Below are 20,675 nucleotides of genomic sequence, written 5' to 3'. Positions count from 1 at the left end.
GACGCTGCGCGCTGCCAAGTACCACGATCCGATGCATTGCTCCTAAAAGGCATATCAGCCTCAGGTGACTTCATTATAAAGAACACTGAGATAACCGAGTCCTTAGCCCTCTTTACTTCCTTTAAAACTTTGTTTAGATTGTGCCGACTGAATAAGGCACAAGTTGACGCCTTTAACTTGGACACGTCAAGATCGATAGATTAAAAAATCTTTCTGATGCCAGAAGACGCTTCAGTCCGAAAATAAACCAATGGGTATGATCGCAAAGAAACCTGGCGTTGTATACAGGATACCGATGAAATGTGGCAGGTGTTACGTCATCCAAACTGGCCGTTGTGTAAACGTGCGACTGCAGGACACAACTGTTCTTTAAGGTGCCCACCCTGATCCTGCCTGGTTCAGCATTGTGCCACGTGCGAATGCCTACCGAAGTTTGAAATAACCACCGTGTTGTAAAAGCATCATGACACGATCACAAGGCAAACAGCTGAATCTTATTATTTATTTATTTATTTATTTATTTATTTATTTATTTATTTATTTATTTATTTATTTATTTATTTATTTATTTATTTATTTATTTATTTATTTATTTATTTAAAATACCTTACAGGCCCGAATAATGGGCATTTTGTAAGGAGGCTTCAAAGAATTTCACATAATATAAAGAGCATACAATAATACAGAACATAAAGCGCTTTGTTAAAAATAATACATTAGTACAGCATACTTTGTACATACATATACAACATACATATGCATATACATATACATACATATACAACATGCGTTGTAGTCATGACATGTGCGTAAGCTAGACATCGGTGCCATCGTTGAAAGGTGCGATGGAGTTCATGCACACCCGGTGATAATATATATATATCCCTGTTGGTTCTATGTCTGGTTCCGTTTCTCTTTTATTAAAGATTCTGGTTTTCTTCCAAAAAACTTCAGTTGAACGTGTAGCGCTTGGTGTGTACCTCCCTACTTCGTCCTTGTGTTCCGTGAAGTTAGCGCTACTTAGGTCCATGCTAAGTGCAAACCTACAAGCTAAATTTGTCATTTTATGGAATGCCCGTCTCGGGTGCCAACCAAATCAAACTTTTGCCTGCAAATTTCACGCCTAATCATTCAGGCGAATCACTGAATACCATCAACTGCGTATTCCGTTCCCACTTCATCTATTCTTGTAACACTAACTAGCTACTCGCATTTCTGTTAAATGGAAATCTAACTCAACTTCCCTATGTTAGTCTTGTCCAATTCGCTGTTACTCGGTTTAGCTGCAACATGCTCAAACCAGCCTATCCTAGCACTCTTTTGTAAAATATTGCCCACCCCGTGTGACCGCTCATCCAGCCTGCAGTCAGGTCATCAGCAAAAACATATTCCAAATAATCATACGACAATAGCTGGCCCACATTTTTACCATGGTATGCAGTCATTTACAGGGTACTCTGGTGAGACGAGGAAAATCTACAGATGAATGAAAATAGTTTAGAGCGAATACTGCACCAATAACCAAGTCATATGGCCGAGCTTGGGCAAGTTGGTTAGGACTCATTGAACCGCAGTGTCGTCGTTTATCCTTCAGTTTGTCTTTGTTTTTTGCGCTCTTTCAAAATTTCTCATGATTTAACACATCGCTACCGGCGGCAGCATACCACCATCCTCGCATGCTACCATTTTAGCATTCTACAACCATTACCGCTATTCCTTGCATTCCACCATTCTGCAATCATACCATTCTGTCGGTACTAACTCAATGCGTAGCAATTGACACGTTAACAATTAGAAGCTTCAGAAGCAGTTCAAGAAAGTGCAACGAGCGATGGAACGAAAAATGCTAGGTGTAACGTTGAGAGGAACACAACCGTGTGGATTGGAGAACAAAAAGAGGTAGCCGATATTCTAGTTGACGTTAGGACTAAAAGGTGGAGGTGGCCAGCGTAGTGCAGATAAGTTCTGCATTACTGTTGCGGAAAGGATACCACAAGGAACGGAAGCGCTGTTGAGGGAAGTGAAGAACTAGATGGTGTGATAAAATTAGGACATTTGCAGACAAGTGATAGTGTCAGGTTGCGTAAGGCCGGGTTGCTGGGAGAGGTCTTTGTCTTGGTAGTTGTCCTAAAATAGAATGACGACAACGATGATTATGATGACAGCGTAGTTACTCACCGGCACACTTCTCTTCACCGACATATACAGTAGCCGGCAGTCAACAACACGCCGTTCATTGGAAGGAGTGCAAGTAAATGGAGTAATTTAACGAGAATGAAGAACTGCACAAATACGTTGTCAATAACCAAAACTAGCCAGAATTAACTAAGGATAAAGTCTATAGACAACCAGTCGACTCACTGTGGAGGGCAAAACCGTTGTGGTACTAGTAGTGGTGGCTTCAGTTGTCTTTGCTGTCGGCGAAGTGGAAGTAGGGCTGGTGACAACACTCAAAGGCCTGCATTTTCGAGAGGATAAACACGACCCCGAGAGGTCCCCAGTGATATGTGCACCATCAAAGGCCCGAATATAACTACTGTCATTCGTTATTTTTAAATATTACACACGCCACCAACGGGATCTCGAAGCAGAGTCAGCCGTCATACTACCACACCTCTAGAAAAAAAATAACGTGCAGTAACCACTGCATTTGCGAACTCAACAGCTTAACGATCAGCCTTTCAGAAAACAATGGAATAGATCTAAACAACAATTACTAGAAAAGCATTACGCACCTACGCATCTATTCGACGATATACTACGGTAGCTTAAGCAGCAAGGCAATGATGGTGCGCATAATTGAGCAATTCATAATGCAGCCATTCGTCTGCATAAAGCTTGTAAAGCTAATAAATCAAGTTTTTAGTGTCAAAAACGGGCAGAACCAAATCTAAACAAAAAACGGCGATCGAGATTCAACTTTGCGCGAAGGAAGCGGTCAGTACACGTAATCTGAGTCGGCTTTTTTTTTTTGGGGGGGGGGGGGGGGCAATATATTATGTTTTGGGCCCAATGATGGAAAATAACTCAGTCTAGAACCTGTGGGAATCGAAAACATTATCAAGCCCTTGCTAGACGCAAATGGCAACGCAATGGAAGTATTAAAAGATTGCTGTAAGGAGACTAAATTGTGATCCAACATTTAGTTTTCTTAGAATACTTTTGCAGGCAGTTGCGGATAAATCACCGTGATAATGAGTGAATGAGTGAGTCACAAGCAACAATCTGTCTCCCTAACTCATTCTCACTCCATAGGTCCCGATATGCCCTATTTAAATCAATAAAAACTAAAGTTCGTTAAAAATAATACATCATGGGAATATGGGGCAAAGTTTCACTTCATCTGTTCAGAAATATACAAGTGTGGGAGCCAATTACACGAGGCATGCGAAATTAGCAAAACACTGCAGCGCCGCCTGCAACCCCTGCAGGTTAAGTGAAAATCTCAAGAAAATCTCTGTGAACGAGCAACAAAGATTTCAAACTAAAGCTTCCGCGCAGGTATACTTGAAACGCTCTGCAAGGGATTCACAATCCAGAGCTTTATATAAAGCGGGGTGTAGCGAAGGAGCGTGAGTCATTGCGGTAAGAGGGCGCAATGAGTCAAGCTGACGCAATGAGCCGCGAATGAAGGCTCCCAACATACCATGATATCTCATGGCTAAAAATCTGACGTGTGAGCTTAAATCAAACGAACGAACGAAGGCATTTCGTGTTTGTTTTTTCCTTCTAGATTGAGTGACAATTTTTTCTCGGTCTCTCTATATGGTTCGAATAGCACTTGCAACGTTGGAAAGGCGGCTTACGGAGTTGTTTTCGAGGTGGCGCCTGTGGTGGACAGCTTCGCGCCCGGTGTCGCCAAGTTCTTGGAAAGGGTCCGTCCAAGGTGGAAAGTGAAGAACAGCAGACCACATGCTGCGGAGATCAAGAAGAACAGCACGAAGCACCTGCCGCACAGGCCAACACAACCGAACTTGCGGCGCCTCCGGTGGGCTACCAGGTCAGTCTGTGAAGAATAAAGGGAAGCAAACGACTTCTGCAGAATGGTGGAGACACGGCCTTATGAATTCAACAGACTGTGAATCCGAGGAAGATAAAGCAGAAATTTTGTCTTGCTAACTTCAAGCGTCGAATGCCCATGCACCGGTGGGAGCGGAACACGCAACCACCTGCGGTTGACAGGATGCATCTGCTGCCAAGGCCGTAACACAGGCTAGCAACACCGACACGAATACGTAGGGAATGTAGCAGGAGCAAATCTTCCGGCAAGGGTACTTGTCTACATCGGTGCTGCAACTTCTTTGCTTAGCAGCGTTTGCATGCAGGTATGTTGAAAACGAAACGAACTTAAACATATTTATGATAGCGCAATAAATGGCACAACACATTGACGCACAGACTTGTGAGTGTGTGTGCGTGTGCGTTATAGACGTGTTCTCAAAGTGTTCTCATGACACTATTATAGCGTTATGAGAAAATATACGGGAAGCTCACTCCCACCCACCCTCAATTGAAGACGACGAGAATGAGAGTAAGCTTGCACAGAGTGAGCTCTTCAAATCTTCAGTCTTATCGAGAAAGAGGCCGGTGGGACAGCTCGCAGACAATTCGCCTCTCGTCACGCAAACGTTGTGGGTTCGTCTGATAGTATCCACGAAGTGCAGCACTTATCGTAAAAACTGAAATGTTTACTAGAGATACACGACAATATTCCCTTTCTCTTGACTCAGTATTGCACAGTCTTTTTCGACAAATGCATAGTTGCCAGCGAGCGGAGTCGTGCGTACCCCTTCGCTCTCGAAGGTCTGTTGCAGTCGGGGTTCGTACTCGTAATCCAGGATGTCCTCGATCATCTCGTTGTGCTGCGGTGCCCCCCTGTTGACGTTCCCTGCTGCCGAAGGTCCTGCGGCCGTCTGCCCTCCTGGGGATGCGACAGTACAGGCACTTGAATGTAGCAAATTGTTTTTATTGCGATAGCATTTACATGGACATTCCAAGCACATTTCTGCCGTCGGCGCCGCCGTGAGGTACAGCAGGAAGTCTAAAGGTGATAAAATCCTCGCAACGCGCCATATCAAATCAAATAAAATAAAATCTTTATTCAGCATTCTTTCGCGTATGAAAAAAAGAATGCTAGGACAAGAGCAAAAAAGCTGCTACAAGCAGCTTGACGAGGCCCTTGCCCCTGTTTGACTGGCAGCGAAAAGGTTTTACACTCATTGTAAATACATATCGTTTACATATATGTGTTGCATCTCACATAAAAAAGCAAGACAAATGTATTCGCGTACAATAGCATCCCACGTACATGCCAACATGTCTGAAAACATATGCAGGAAAAGGAATGTATGACAAAATGTATTCACGTACAATAGCATCCCACGTACAGGCCAACATGTCTGAAAACATATAGAGGAAACGGAAGGAAAAAAACAAAAAAAACGCATTTCTGGTCCAATTTAGACCATTTTCACTCGGGTCGTGCTGTATGTGAGAGTGAAAGCGTGCGAGGTTGAGCCGGTGCTCGATCTCGTGCACGACAGGTAGGAAAACTGGGAGGAAGCGCACCGTCTTCCTTCGCGCGCAAGGCTCCGGGGAGAGGGTAGGGAGGGGGCCGCACATTCTACTCCGGGCGACCCGGGCAACTAGGGCGGCCGCGCGCGCCCGCCCGGACCACAGTATCTATAAAATCATCTACGAGGGAGACACGGTGCGCCACGTGCTGTATTTTTGCGGGTTAGCGCACATTGATGCGAGACGCAGCACGGTCAGTTCGCTCGCTGCTGCTGCCATGTTTCCTCACTCCACCGTTTTGACAGCGAGCTTATTTCCGCGGTCATCGAGTGAGATGTGTTCATGTTTGCTTGCGCGCGGGTGATAAAGTGCTTGTTAATTAGTTAGTATGATCCCGTTTACAAGTTTATACGACCGATAAAACTACTGTCCTTACTTCGTATAGCTGTCTACTAATTTGCGATCGCAATCGATGCTTCGCATTTCGGGCGAATATGTTCTTGTTATATTATTATTATTATTGTTATTATTATTATTATTATTATTATTATTATTATTCGTGCATGTAGGAAGAGAACTCGCTATCATGCACGATTCTCTCCTTACTTAAACAGCACGTGCCAAAATTACATCGGTTCGAACAAACACTAGTACGATATGACTAAAAGTCGCTCGCTCCCATGCGCCGTTCTTCGTTGTCATCATCATCATCCTCCGCCTATTTTATCTCCACTGCAGGACGAAGGCCTCTCCCCTGTCACCCCTGTCCTGCGCGAACTGATTCCAGCTTGTGCCAGCGAATTTCCTAATTTCATAACCCCACCTCGTTTTCCCGTCCTGGACTACGCTTCCCTTTTCTTGGCACCCATTCTGTAAATCTAATTGCCCACCGGCGATCCATCCTACGCATTACACGGCCTGCCCAGCTCCATTTTTATCTCTTAATGACAATTAGAATATCGGCTATCCAGTTACTGGTCCACACCGCTCTCTTCCTGTCTCTTAGCATCACTCCTAACACTTTTCGTTCCATCGCTCTTTGCGTGGTCCTCCACTTGTTCTTGAGCTTCTTTGTCAACCTCCAACTTTCTGCCCCATATGTTAGCCCCCGAAGTATGCATTGATCGTACACCTCTATTTTCAATCATAGTGGTAAGCTTCCAGTCAGGACCTGGCAATGCCTGCCGTATACACTCTAACCTCTTTTTATTCTTCTGTAAATTTCCTTATCATCAAGGTCCCCTGTGAGTAATTGACGTAGATACACGTACTCCTTCACGGACTTCAGAGGTTGACTGGCATCTTGAACTATTGTTCCTTTGCCAGGCTACAGGACTTTGGCTACTGGCTATTAGTATTCTCCGTATGCTTGGATAAACTGACCATCTATTCTTACATTCCTACGGTAAAAACTACTTTAACATGCACATGTAAAAACTACATGTGCAACTGTGCGGACGAATACGTAGCATTATGTGGTTGTTTGGCATACGGCTGTTGGATCCGCAATTTTTGTGTGGTCTCGCGGTATTTGAAAGCTACATGACGGGTATTTTTTCATCTTCTCTAAGCAAACAACGGTCTCGATAAAATTATTTCCACTTTCTTGCAAGTTCTGCCTGTATCTGACTTCATATACCGCATATTTCGCGCAATCGCTTCTGCGTTAATATCAAGAAGGGCACAGAAGGCAATATGCACTGTAGTCTAGTGATGTCACAGGAAGATATTGCACCGGAAGCCATCCCGGAAACTGACATCTTCCTGTGCGATAAGAGCGTCGTCATGCCAAGCTTCCGGATCATGTTATCTTTCAACGTCTCTGACACACTCCTTGACGTTCTGCTACGTGTGCGATACATGGTGAAGTACACGGAGCCTGTTCATGTAGTCAACTGTCAGGGCTGTGGTTAATACACCGAATAATCTTTCGAGATTTCTCAAGCTATCCCATTAAAAGAGTCATTACTGCATGTTCAGAGAATAATGTTAACATCGTCCAGCATGCTTGTCACCCCAAGTGATATGACCTTTCTGCATGTCTTTACTAGCCTTGAAGAGCGTGAACCTTGCGTATCGACTTTCAGACAACGCGTCATTTCAAATTGGCGCAACCCAAGACCAAGAGTGGTAGCGCTATTGCCTCCGGACTCAGCTACCCCCTTTAGTACACTGTATACTAAGTTCTCAAATGCGGTTCGGAATCACGTGTCAAGTATTCATTAACGACCACCATGACATCCATGGTGTCATATGAGCAAGTTGGTGCAGTGCTAGAGATGATGTAGGTACCGTAGATGAATTGCTGCAATTAGAACTGCTAGACTCTTGGTTCATGTTGCTCACTTAAGGTAACAATCTGTCTATGACTGAAAAGTGAACTATTTGGTCAATGAAAGGCAGTTTTACTGCGGAAATTCGTTTCTGTGCCCGACGAAATTAAGTGCGGACATAGCTGTCAAAGAAAAAACGAAAGTTGCTAGTATTCTACTTGCATTTCAGTGCACCTGTGCCCATGCGCTTGAAAAACGCCGGTAAATGTACGTTCTGCAGTCGGCCTCTCGCGTGTGTGTTCTTTCTATGGCAAAATGTCAGTGAGTGCAGCTTTCGTAGCAAGGCTCCTGTGTTCGAAAAGGTCCACGAAACTTCCGCCACAGTTTTCTCCCAACGTGGCATACCGTCATGGGAAAACACTTGATTCCTCACCCCATTCGGGTCATCGCCTTACCATATTTTCTTTTTCCACCATCATACCTGCCAATCTGGTAAACAGAAAATTTTAAAACTACCGCAAACGGGCAAGGAGGGGTAATGACACGCAATGTTAAGAACTCTACCCTAAGTGCACACCTTTCCTCCGCCCCCCTCTTACCTCCTACGCACGCGCTCTGTCATTTACCTTCACACGCTGCACATAAGCAGCAACAATCTTTGTGCAGTAGAGCTGACAAGCAACGTACTGACTTTTTCAGCTATTTTGCTGTTGTTAATTTCGCCTGTTTGAGAAACTACATTGAATAAATGTGCACGCAAAACAAGTACTTTTTTAGTATACGGCGTCTTGCACTGCCTCAAGAAGGCTGCCCAAGTGCCACAAAATTTCTTTTCTGTGTGCATTGTTCTTATTTATTTATTTATCTTGCGTCACCCCATACATGGACACTTCTGAAAAAAAATTTTCGCTCGGAGAATTTTTTTTTCCGTAAAGCAAGACGCAATGTTCATAAATCATAGGAGAAGCCGGAATTCGAGGACTTTACGAAACTTTAGAGAGAGTTGGCAGGTATGCACCCTTCACCGATGTGAGGCTGCACTGATGCGTCAACATTCTCACACTACAGGCTCCTCATACAGATAAAATTTTACGGACGCCTAAGAAACAAGGTCATGTAACATGACAAAGTGGAAGCTTGGGCGGGTCAGTGATTCAATATTGACATGACTTCACAGCGCTAAAGACGAGGTCAGAAAAAAAGACAAAACGGCGCCTGTGTTGTGTCTTTTCTTCTGTCCTCGTCTTTTGCGCTGTGCAGCCTTGTCAATATCCTTGCAAGAATGTACACTCACCTCCAGTGAAGCCAAGTGCGCCGCCCAAGAGTGCGGCAAAATCCTTCAGCTCCTCTGTGACGTGCGGCGCGCGCTTCATTCTCACGTTGGAGCGAGCCTGCGCGCGCTGATTCTCGCCGGGAGCCATGGAGTGGCGCCGCGCATGAGCCGGCACAGGAGCCTCTTCGTTGGTGACTAGCGATCCCGGCAGAGAGAAAGGATGCTGGAATATTCCCGTATAAATGTGAGACAGAAAAAGGGTTTTTGCCTGCTTGCACACATTCGAAACCCCGAAGCAGAAACTCGCATTCGGTAAAAATAGTAAGTCAATGAAGCCAGTGAAAACACGTGGGCAACTGCTGTAGCGAAGCAGAGAGACACGCAGGGCTCCACGTCATGGCCCTCATGAACATGGCCACGTGCAGCCGGAGTCTGCCTGCATTCACGTCCAACGCGTAACAGTTTCTCCGCTTGCACGCGTCACATGAATTGCGCGGGGGACAAGATTCGCTAAGATTCATCTCACTTCGCCAGCGAAGTTTGAGCATTAAATTGACGGTTCTCCGAAGGCCTAGCCAACAACGCGAAGCTGTCGATATGGTGGCTCCTTCGAAATCTACGGCCGGACACCTACCGGAGTATAAATTGGGCACAAGCGTCCCCCAGCCAGGCGCCCCGCTTTCTTCAGGGATGATCGCTTGGGAGACACTGCATTAACCCCGATCTCGCCTTCGTGAGATCAGTTTCGAACGAGAGCAGCCGGTACGGTGGCATACTGAGACGCACTTTTGCACGGGCACACATCGGGACATGCAGCTGTGAATTCGAACGTACGACGAGTCTACACGCGCACCGAAGCCTAGCGTTGAGCCACACGTCGGCCGACGGAAAGCATCTCACACAAACTAATAGGTGGCTCTCCTCGCAAAGCAACTCATACCAAAGCAACTCATAGGCGGCTCGCGATGTCAGAGATTGGCGTGGCATCAGGCAGCACACGTCACCCCATCGCTCGCGGCATTTCGTACCTTGAGACGATCCAAATAATCCTAATTCATGCACGCGCACGAACGCATTAATTTTTTTAAAGATGAAGCAATTTAAGCTCAAGCTTTGAAAATACTAAAGCGCTCAATCACTCACGGCTCAATGAACCGAGTTAGGTTGCTGCACAGGAGAGCGGCAGGCGGATAGTTTGACGGCGTTCGAAACAATCAAGGAATGATTGGACAGGGCTTATCACGCAGACCAAAGGAAAGTACCGAGCACACGCTACGCGCACAGCTTTCCGAGTACTTGTAATGTTCCTCCAGTAAGCAAACGCTTCAGCTACATCGATCGCTGTCCTAAATGTCGACAGGTGGCTGGTTAGTTGACAAGACACGAACATGGTAATCAAAACCTGCGACATGATGGCGATCAACATTATCCTCCCGCTTCTACAAGTGCAAATGTGTGGGCGCCAGTTTCTCCAAACATTGCTAGAAGGGATCGTCAAGCTGCTGGCCCAGTATCACTAGCCTTAACGCTTCCGCGTACGAAGTTGTCCCAGAAATCATGACATTGACCTTCTGACAATGTCCCCAGCCCTGTGTTGTCATATTCCCGAGAACGTTCGTGTTCATAGCATCAAGGCCTACATAGCGGCCTTCTTCGCCCAACAACACCTTGAGGTCTAAAAGATACGTAACGGATAGGATTGTTCCAAGCACCCACCATCATCTGCGTTCAGGGTGGAGGCATTTTTTGAAGGACTCGGGTGCGACTGGCCAAATAAAACTGCGCCTGTCCCCATTCCCCATTGTTTTGTCCAGTTATTGCGACTGCCGTGGCAGCAGATTCACATTACTTCCTGCTAAAAGCATGGTTGCGGCGCCACTGCCAAATAGGATAATAAATTGACAGTACATTGTCTTAGTGAATGGAAAGAGCAAAGTTGGAAAATGATGTAAATGGGACAAAGACAAGAAGTGAGATTTTCTTTTATGTATGCTGAGCTTATGCAGCGTATTTACTCGAAAATAGGTCGAACACGAATATAGGTTGAACCCTACGTGTTGAACTCGCCGAGAAATAAAAAAAATAATATTTGAATATCGATTGACCCAAACCTTTCTAGCAAAGCCAAAAACTTTGAACGTGACACACCCTTATTTACCGTTAGCGCCAGCTGCTAAATCTCGCTAATTGATGCCACAGGATGCATCCGTGTCGGAACTGCCAGAGAAGTCGTCCGCGGCAGCCCGAATGACGTCAGCCTCAGGTGCCATCGAGTGCTTTGGATATGCAGCATTTGTTAAAGCCAGTCTGAATAATCTCGCGATTGGCTTTACGGCGGGTGTGACGGAGGCACCCTACTAATTCGGTACTTTTACTTGTCTTGTTCAAGAATATAGGTCGGCATTCTTCGGTTACAAGTGCAGGTCTAGAGCTCACTTTGGGTAGCATTCTCGGAAAAGAAAGGTCCATCTATATTCCAGTAAATACGGCAATCCATCGACAACCGCGATAGTCTTGCGCTACCAGAGCGCTTACGCCCCCTTATTTTTCTCCTACGCAAACCCAGCTCCTGTTTCCGCTAGGAGACTGTTGCGGTTAAGTGGTGTGGTTTTCGCTCCCCTCTACAGAGCGGAGGGGAGTGCGTCAAGAAAACCAAAGCACTGGATAAAATCCCTATATAGCACCACGAACAGTGGAGGCCGCGCGTCAGGTGGTGGTGCAGCGCTTTAGATGAACACTTGTGTACAGGTATACATGGATCTAAGCACAAAAAGCATGTAACGCCACATGTGAAGTATACGTTGCTAAGCGTTACGACAATCAGAAAACTGGAAGAGCAAGTGATTCCCTAATCACATTTCTGAAGTGTCACACACAAACAAAATAAAATGACTTAAATTCTGAGTGGTCCTTGAGGCTCCTTACCGCCAACGCTGTCCACCAGGTGCTCTTTGGTGCAGGGATTTCAGTCTTTTTAGCGTCATGCTTTTGAGCTACAAGGGGCTTAGTAACGGTGGCACTCGGTGGCGGCTGTGCTTGTGGAACCGGTGGCGCCAGTGGTGCCGGCGTTGCTGATGTTACCGGTGTTGCCAAAGCTGCCGGCGTTGTCAATGCTGCCGGCGTTGCAGACACTGCCAATGGTGCCAGTGGCACCTGTTCTGCCGCAGCAGTCTTTTCCGGTTCAGCCGACGACGTCACAGCAGCAGTCACTTCCGGCGGCTTCGATGTTGCAGCCGGCAATGCAACAGGTGTCATAACTGCGCTGGGCGGCTTTACAGTTACCGACGGGCGCTTGGCTTCGGTGGGTGGCTTGAGATCTGCCGGTGGACGCCTCATCAACGGAAGAACTGGAGCTGTAGCAGTGTCTTCGAGAGGTGGCGAGGACGAAGACGTCTCTTCATCGCTGTCACGGTTCCACGTGTCTTCCAGCGACCGTCGAAAGCCGACAGACAAAGGTCTCCGTCCTGAGCCAGCAGCCAAAGCATCAGAGACTATAGATTTTCTGCGTTGTCCAAGGTCTTCACGGGATGCAAAGTAAGATGGCCTGCGCTGTTGCATAGGTGCTCCGGCAACCCAACCTGAAGGTTGCATCCGCTGTTCAGGAGATTCCGGAGATGCGGCGACGGAATATCGCCTGCGGGCGTCCGTCATCCCCGAACCTGGCGGCTGTTTCGCAGTGACTTCTGCTCCGCTGGCCATCGGTTGTGCAGATGGGTGCTCAACGGCAGTGCCAGTTTTCAGCGCGTGCTCGGCTGGTACTGCCCTGACGAGGCCCTTCTCGGAGAGAAGTCGCGGCCTGACCGGTTCTTTAGCGCCAGGGCGAACACCGCCGATCTGTGCAGCGGGTGGTGAGACAACAGCAGGCGGTGCAGGGGCGCGCATCGCCGGTGAGGCAACAGCTTTAGGATGCTTCGTCGGTCTCGCACGTCCCGTCGCGCCGCGACCTCCACCGCCAGGGGGCGTCGCCACCATCCCTTCCTCGTCGTCGTAGCCCGGTTTCTCGCCCCCTCTACGGCCGCTTCGCTGGTCTGGCGGTCGCTGCCAGACACTAGCGAGGTTCTGCTGCGCAAGTCTGACGGCACGATTTATACTCTCCGTGCTGTAGTCCAGTGAGCGCTTCGTGGCCGACCCGACAGAAGGCGTCCGAGGCGCGACGATGGCCATGGCGTCGCCTGGCTTAACTGTAGATGCGAAGCAAATTGTGAAGCGACGACAATGTAACACATTGTAACACACACAACACATTGTTACACAATGTAACAGTTCAATATATATATGTGTGTGTGCGTGTGCGTGTGCGTGTGCGTGTGCGTGTGTGTGTGTGTGTGTGTGTGTGTGTGTGTGTGTGTGTGTGTGTGTGTGTGTGTGTGTGTGTGTGTGTGTGTGTGTGTGTGTGTGTGTGTGTGTGTGTGTGTGTGTGTGTGCGCGCGTGTGTGTGTGTGTATGTGTGTATGTATGTATGTATGTATGTATGTATGTATGTATGTATGTATGTATGTATGTATGTATGTATGTATGTATGTATGTATGTATGTATGTATGTATGTGCGTGCGTGCGTACGTGCGTGCGTGCGTGCGTCGCTCACCAAAGAGGCCGTACGTGTGTCGACTGAGCTATTGAACAACACGTTACAATGTGGCGAACGTGGATTTACCCAGGGGTACGGGGCTTCAAGGAGGCTTAACGCAATGCTAATGGATTTCACGCGCATTTACTGATAAATCGCTACTGATTTTTTATAGACTAGGAATACACAACACTCAGAAAACATTCTATAAGTCGTCATCAAACAAGCATTTCTAAAGGGACCCAGAAACGATTTTGACGATTTTGTACAGTCTCCAGCCGTTAGGCTAGGTCCTTCTGATCATTAAGTGACGCATTTAGGCGCTCAGCTTAAAGCATGTAATTTATTATAAGGTTTAAAAAGCATGCATCCCTACCTGTCGCAGCGGCACCGCTCCCCTGAGTTTTCAGCCAACCCTCCTACAATTGACGTAGTCAGCCCAAAGGACGTCATTTTGGTGAGGTATACGGTGGCCTACCCAGGTCGTGCCATCGATCATTTGTCCGTTTTTATGGAGAACAAATGTTCGTAATAGCTCAAATGCTGGTTAATTTTTTTCTATAATAAAGTAATACAAAGAAAATGAACAACGACCATTTATCGATACATTCAAGCACTTCCGGCACGCAGAAAGTGTTAGCTTGCTTTACAACGTTCTCCGGGTGGACGCCGGCTGCAAATTCAGCGTTGGTCTCGAGCTTTCTTTTCGCGAGCACCGTGAATCGCTCTTGTCACGTTGTGGGCTGCAAATCTAGCGATCAGCGACACCTCAAGCTGCGACATCGAGTCCCTCTCCAAGGCAACATATGAGCGGAGGGGCTGCAGTGCATCGTACTGGCGGTATGCAATCGACGCCAGCGTCTACGCGTTTTCCGGCCGTCACTCCACTCCGGAGGATTTAGCGCGTTTGTTATTAGGGTAAACGCAAGTGCAAGCGCGCTGGGCGTTTTGCCGGATGAGCGGACGCGAGAACATATTCAGCCTGCGCAATGCGGCCTCCTGGTGGCACATAGCTCAACCAGACACATAGCCAATATAGCATTTACTTAGTGTATTCTACTTTGCTGCGGGTGTAAACTTTCGGCACGAGCCTAAGGGTGAAGACGTCTTTTTAAATGCTTAATATGCTTTGCACTTGGTCACAGATACATTAGCTCTGTGTTTGGCTGGTTATAAACTCCGCGCCACCAGGTGGGCTGGGCCGCGCAGGGCGATGGGGCCGGCACGTGTGTCTACGCTAAAGCTCCTTTATTCCAGCGGTAGTAGTACGGAGAGACTTTACGCCTCCACCCATCTGTCGAAGCGCCCAGCTCGCCTGCGGTTACCGGAATACCGGGTACACTCGGCGCTGCGACACACGCTCACAACGCATGCTGCTTGGATAGCGTTCATGGGCCATCAACAGCCAGACGGCCGGCAGCGGGATTGGAGAGGCTTCTCGTGCTGGCTATAAGACAACAGGAAGTAGACGATACGACGTCACATCATGACGCAAAGTCAGTGAAGGCGGAACTTAGCCCCGATCACTCGGCGAACGAGTTCAGGAGAAAAAGCTTGGCTTTCGAAACTTTCGAAGCGCTGGTTGGCATAAGATTAGTGTCATTTAAAAGTAAGCATAACAATGCGTGCGCTATAACGATACATGCATATAAATGCATGCACTATATTCCGCAAACCGCTAGTCGAAGGAAGCACCTCCATTGATTTAGGGAAGGAGATGGATGGAGTTTCTTAGCAGTCGGTAAAGCAGTCTTGCCGACTCTATCTGTTTTATGTTCGTCTTCGACTTCGACTTCCTGGACTCTATCTGCTTTATCGTCTTCATCTGCCATTAGTTAAGAAACATGAGACAAAGATACCGCTTTGCTAATGAGAACGTTACGTAGGTAACCACGCCACGATGCATATTCGCACTTGCAGAGGTTGTTCCCGATGTATTGGCTTGCTAAACTACCTACTTCACTGATTAGGCGATATTGGTGCCTTCATAAGGCCTCGAGGGCAACAAATAACGATTGACATAAACGAAGCAGCCGCTTGTGTCTCGCTTTGTTTCTCATTTGACGCTTACAGTACGGATACCTTGCAAGCATCGTAATTATTTCCCGCATGACTTCTGTCGCCAGTTTGCGTAATGCTTTCGTTTCCATTGCACTGCTAAGCGCATTCTATCCAGAACGCTGTGGACTGGCGAAGCGTTTCTGACAGGAAGCTGCAGTATATAACGTTAGAGGGGAAAAAATTGGGCCAGAGAGATTTGCATTCTCGGATTTTATGTGCCATAACCACGATTTGATTATATTGTACGCCGTAGTGGGGGATTGCTGATTAATTTTGACCACCAAGTGATCTTTAACGTGCCCCCAATGCACGGGATAATTGTTCTCTTAGAACGCAAGCAAGGACGGGAGCAGCGGGTGCACGCCGGACTCGAATCTCATTGATTTGAAAATAAAGGTTACGCTCTCTTTACAAGAGGAGCGTTCGTGGCACGTGATATATGCAATACCTGCGGGAGTAATAATGAAACCTCTGTAGCACCTCTGACTCGCCATCAGAAGTTCCCACAAGAGTTATTATCGGTGAGGAGAAAAGTGCTGCAATAAATGGCTTTGCCCGTTTAAGAATACTTTTCCTGGTGCTTGACATGTCGTATAGCTGTGGAAGTACCGTCATCATCAATATTGTGCGCATAATTGAACCACCACTGGCGTACGCAGAACGTCCTATCTATCGAGAGTGCAGCCTACAGACACTCCCCCTGTCTGTCTGATGAAAGCAAGTGCCCGATGCGTTGATTACTGATATTGTTGGGAGACAATTACGCCATCACTGCTGTAACTGATCCAAAATGCAGCCAGAAGAAAAAATTTGCCTTTTTTGGATTACTGTGTCCCCAAATATCCATCTATCTTGCGCGCAACTACTTGCCCCCCTTAAAGCTGCCCTCCCGCTACAGTCACGTCATTGACGGCATGTTCCTATACATCTGCTGGATGTAACATTTCGGCCATGAAACCAGAGTGCGAATGGTGAAGACCCCATATGCAAGATTCATGACTATTATTACTTGGGGAAAATTATAAGCACCCTACTGCGTAAAATTTCATGCACTGTATTTCCTAGCGATTGACGTGCAATATCGACGGAAGCAATTACCGGTACCTTTGGCGGCATCTGTGACCCCGCGCTTAAGGGCGGACACGGTGCCTTTCTCGGCGGTCGAGCCGGGCGGCACCTTCGGTTGTGGCAGATGCTCGACATCAGTGAGCAGGACCTTCGGCGAGGAATCCGTGTCGTCACCCCTCACGCCGGTTTGGTTGGCGTTGATTTCAGCGCCATCGCTGCTTTGGGACGACGAGTCCGAAGCCGTCGTCATTGGGCGCCTGGAAAACTCGGAAGACATGGCGACCTGGTCGATTGCTCAGTCTGCTTCTTCTCTGCGCTCGTGGCTTCGACGCGCGCTCTTCTCGAGGAGCACCCGCTGCTTCAGTGGATGATGATGGTGATGATGATGATGATGATGATGATGATGATGATGATGATGATGATGATGATGATGATATTCGACGGGTAGCGCATACCTACAACGAGAGGATGGCCGAGAAGCGGGTGAAATATCAAGAAGGAAACGTTCGCGATGGGCGTGGGGAGATGGGAGGAAATGGTACAAATATTACTAATTTGTGGTGCATAACTTTCGTAAGTGGTGTACGCAGAGCATTCCTTTTCTATAATGATCTTCCAAGCGCATTCCGTTCAGTACGCTTGAAGACAGGCAAGGCATATTCGAGAGAAAACTGCCGGGTTGGACTGTTAGAGAAAAAATGTGCTCACAAATGGTATTCGTATTACACAACCACACCAGAAATTATGTCATTTCGTTCAAAACATGTAGGCCATGCTTTGAACGAGTATTGATTCTTGGCAGAAGTAGGGACCAAACTGCAAGGGAGTTGTTGGAAGCGTTTTATATTAAAAAGAAAGGGTCTGATTGTGTCAGCGATATATCTATCGTATTATATTCCGCAGAAATGTGCTTCATCCAAAGTATGTTATCATGACCACGTTGTTCTGTCACACCTTGGCTCCCTGCGCATGAGCGGAAGTTGTATTTTCTTCTATACGTTTGTTCAGGCTGTCATTAAACAGTTGGTAGTTTGGCGCTTCACTGTCTCCCTTTCTTCTGTCCCTTTTCCAGAAATGTATTTTGCGCAACAAAGTATACCTAGGAAAGGTACCCAGTGTAGCAATCAGATTTTACCGCAACGCTAACGAAATGGTCGCCTTACGATAGTTTCCCTACTTGTAATGTTAAACGCAGACTGCCAATTTTTTCAGCTTTCTGCCGCATGAATTTCGTTCGTTTCAGCATTTCTAAAGAAATGAATTCTCGTGTGCATTACGAACGTTCTACTTTAACCTTTGTTAGAAACACCCACTGCATGTTCTGCTAGCCCTAGACCCCATTGGCACTGATACCATCGAAGCGAAATGTCGTACGTGTATTCTCAACCACGTTTGCGCAGAAGCCTATCTCTATAGCGTTAACTAGTTTTAGAAGACGTGTAAAATACTACTTGCACAACCGAAAATGCATTTAAACGAATGCAGAACCACCAATGCAGAAACGTCATAACTCGCGCTACCCATTTTAAAGATATACAGCGAAGCTCCAGTTTACAGTGGATCGACGTCCACAGACTGAAAATGTAATCCGATCCCAAAGATAGTGCAATACTGGGCCGACCCGAGGCGGAGGTGAGGCAGGCGTCAAGCATTCCGCCAACTTGCAAAAATAAGTTTAATATCTTGGGTCCGAATACAACCCGTATCAGATATTAGGCTAATAAGAACAGACACTACACTGACCTGCGTCAGCCATGTCAATGTTCGTACCGCCCTCTCTTTGTCGGCGTTCCAAGCGCTCGCGTATCTCGTTTCCTTTCCTTCCACTCTCCCGTGTTGGCGGCCCTGTCGAAACGTCACGCTTGTCTATAGCTTCCTCCAGCTCCTTGGGGCGGCTTTTCCGTCGTCCACGCGAATGTAATATAAATATAACCAAATGTGTGTATAAATATAACCAAAGAAGGGAGTTTGTGGGAAACCAATTTGGTGTGGCCTGTATTGTGTATTCTAGTGGTTGAGTGACCTCGTTGTGGTTTTGGAGTGACCTCACAACCGTTACTGCACTGCGAGACGTCGACCAACGCACGATCGCCCTGGCTACGGTGAAGCACTGTGTGCCCTCGAAATGCGGTGAGGGGCTTGTCTGTTCTACGTGCTCGGACTGGTTAGCAAAAGGCGTTGTGTCGCGTTTTTCGCCAATACATAGGTATGTATACCCCCAGGTGCCTCATCATCTTCCGAGGCTCAATATCGTGGAGGAGCGACTAGTCGCGCCTCGCCTTCCCTTTATGTGCATACGGCGTTTGATACACACCAATGGGCAGCTCGCGATTAAGAGGCCCACATACACAGCTTCGCTGGTCAACCACCTTTACAAAGTGCGAAACCTTGCCGGACGTACAAGAAAGTTGTATCCATCCATCCATCCATGGCACTGAATCTCTTTTATTAGTGGTCCGCGGTATGATAAACAGCCTCCCGGAGAAGCGTCAAGAAAACTGACTTCAGCGACGAACCATCGTTTCAACAAGGGTCACGACACGCCGGTTCACGAACTAAACCTGAAGGCGATTTCAAAAGCGACCAGCGAAGGCAACTGTATTGAGTAGAGTTGCGCTTCTCTGCTTTCATTAATTATCGATTATGTTAATTTGCAAAATCCAGTTTTGACTTCCCCATCCTCGTAAAATTGACGTGTAGTCACACGAACTTATTTCCACCAAATAACTTAGCGGCCCAGTAGCTAAGCGCAATCGCAGCATTGACCTATTTTTTATAAGCAAACGTCATATCAGCACGCGCCACGTTCGACGTATTTCCATAAATACATTGCCGGATCCGTCAACGTACGTGTAAAGAAAGTTGCAGGAAACCGTCGGATGTACCTTTAGGCACACTGTTGCAAAAACGCCGTATTTATTTAGGCTGTGGTCAAGGGTTGTCCGATGTCACCTTCAACTTTTTACATTTACGCTATATATATATAGACGGATCCGGCACCGTCTTGGTGGAAGTACGCACGACATATTTCATTGTTTTCTTTTTCTTTGCGTTTTTTTTTTGCATTGAGGGCCCGCATTTGACCGCCGGGAAGGAGCAGGTGGGGCTGAGAAGGCCGCATCCAAAACAAATTTCGAGGGCCAGGAAGTGAGCATGTTCCTGGGGGGGCAGAAATTTCTGCACGATTATTACGACTAATTTTCGTACGAAATTTCTGCTCCACGGAACACAATTTTCTTCTGCAGAATTGTGTAACAAACGTGCGTCATTTCGTATACCTTTTTGTGAAACAAATACTGGAATGTTTTGAAAGCTAATTGCACTCGTGAAATATTTTCTCTTCAAAGTTGATATGAACAGGTCCTCAGCCTCTATTATGCCTGCGGTGAATCATACAGGTCGTCACACCACAAGCCGTCAAGTTCCTGCTTGTGCAGTGCGTCGTTAACCACACCAGCATTTCGCAATCTACAACTGGGAAGCAGCTTTATCATCGTAATATCATCCGGTAGAATGGCATAGTAAGTACCGTATTTTGTAGGTGTAGAAGACGCGGAGTTTTTTTTCCCCATATGTTCGTTGATGCGTCATGTGCGTATTTATGCACATATGCATGAAACCAAGCGCTCTGGCAGGACGAGTCTGCAGTGCTCGGCGATTAAAACACGATACTCGGATCACATAGCGGCCGGCGCTTTCTCACGCCACTGTGGAGCGCTGGCTGATCGACGAGTGACTCAATGCAGTCACAATGCATCACAAAGACTAACTCTTACACCATACGAAAGTTCATCAGCTCTGTTCTCGTGGTGCAAGAAGCGCCAGCCACCAGGCACTCCAAGCATGGAGTTTCAGCCGCCAAGCACTGTACGCTTATTTTTTTTTTCCACGAGTACAAGAAATCGTGCAGGAGAGCAC

General features: G+C 47.0%; 1 protein-coding gene and 1 pseudogene across 3 annotated transcripts in view; both read right to left on the bottom strand.

The window, feature by feature from the left end:
• Nucleotides 1-17,132, bottom strand: part of LOC135904419 (mucin-17-like) — a 28,833-nt gene extending 11,701 nt beyond the window's left edge. Inside the window, exons 1-6 of one of the 3 annotated variants that reach the window (XM_065435214.1) lie at nt 16,788-17,132; nt 11,986-13,241; nt 9,082-9,283; nt 4,788-4,921; nt 3,807-4,006; nt 2,362-2,458 (exon numbers count right to left, since the gene is read on the bottom strand). In XM_065435214.1, the coding sequence (XP_065291286.1) occupies nt 2,362-2,458; nt 3,807-4,006; nt 4,788-4,921; nt 9,082-9,283; nt 11,986-13,241; nt 16,788-17,034 (2,136 nt within the window). In that variant the 5' untranslated portion in view covers nt 17,035-17,132. The remainder of the gene's footprint in view (nt 1-2,361; nt 2,459-3,806; nt 4,007-4,787; nt 4,922-9,081; nt 9,284-11,985; nt 13,242-16,787) is intronic. The other 2 variants (XM_065435215.1, XM_065435216.1) reach the window with 2 other exon arrangements.
• A 1,203-nt stretch (nt 17,133-18,335) lies between these two features.
• On the bottom strand, nt 18,336-18,513 carry LOC135904468 (U2 spliceosomal RNA; annotated as a pseudogene).
• Between the last annotated feature and the right edge of the window lie 2,162 nt (nt 18,514-20,675).

The sequence above is a fragment of the Dermacentor albipictus genome, chromosome 7 (assembly GCF_038994185.2).
Source record: "Dermacentor albipictus isolate Rhodes 1998 colony chromosome 7, USDA_Dalb.pri_finalv2, whole genome shotgun sequence".
NCBI lineage: Eukaryota > Metazoa > Arthropoda > Arachnida > Ixodida > Ixodidae > Dermacentor > Dermacentor albipictus.
The sequence above is the reverse complement of the archived record's forward strand: the minus strand, read 5'-3'. Positions and strand labels throughout refer to the sequence as shown.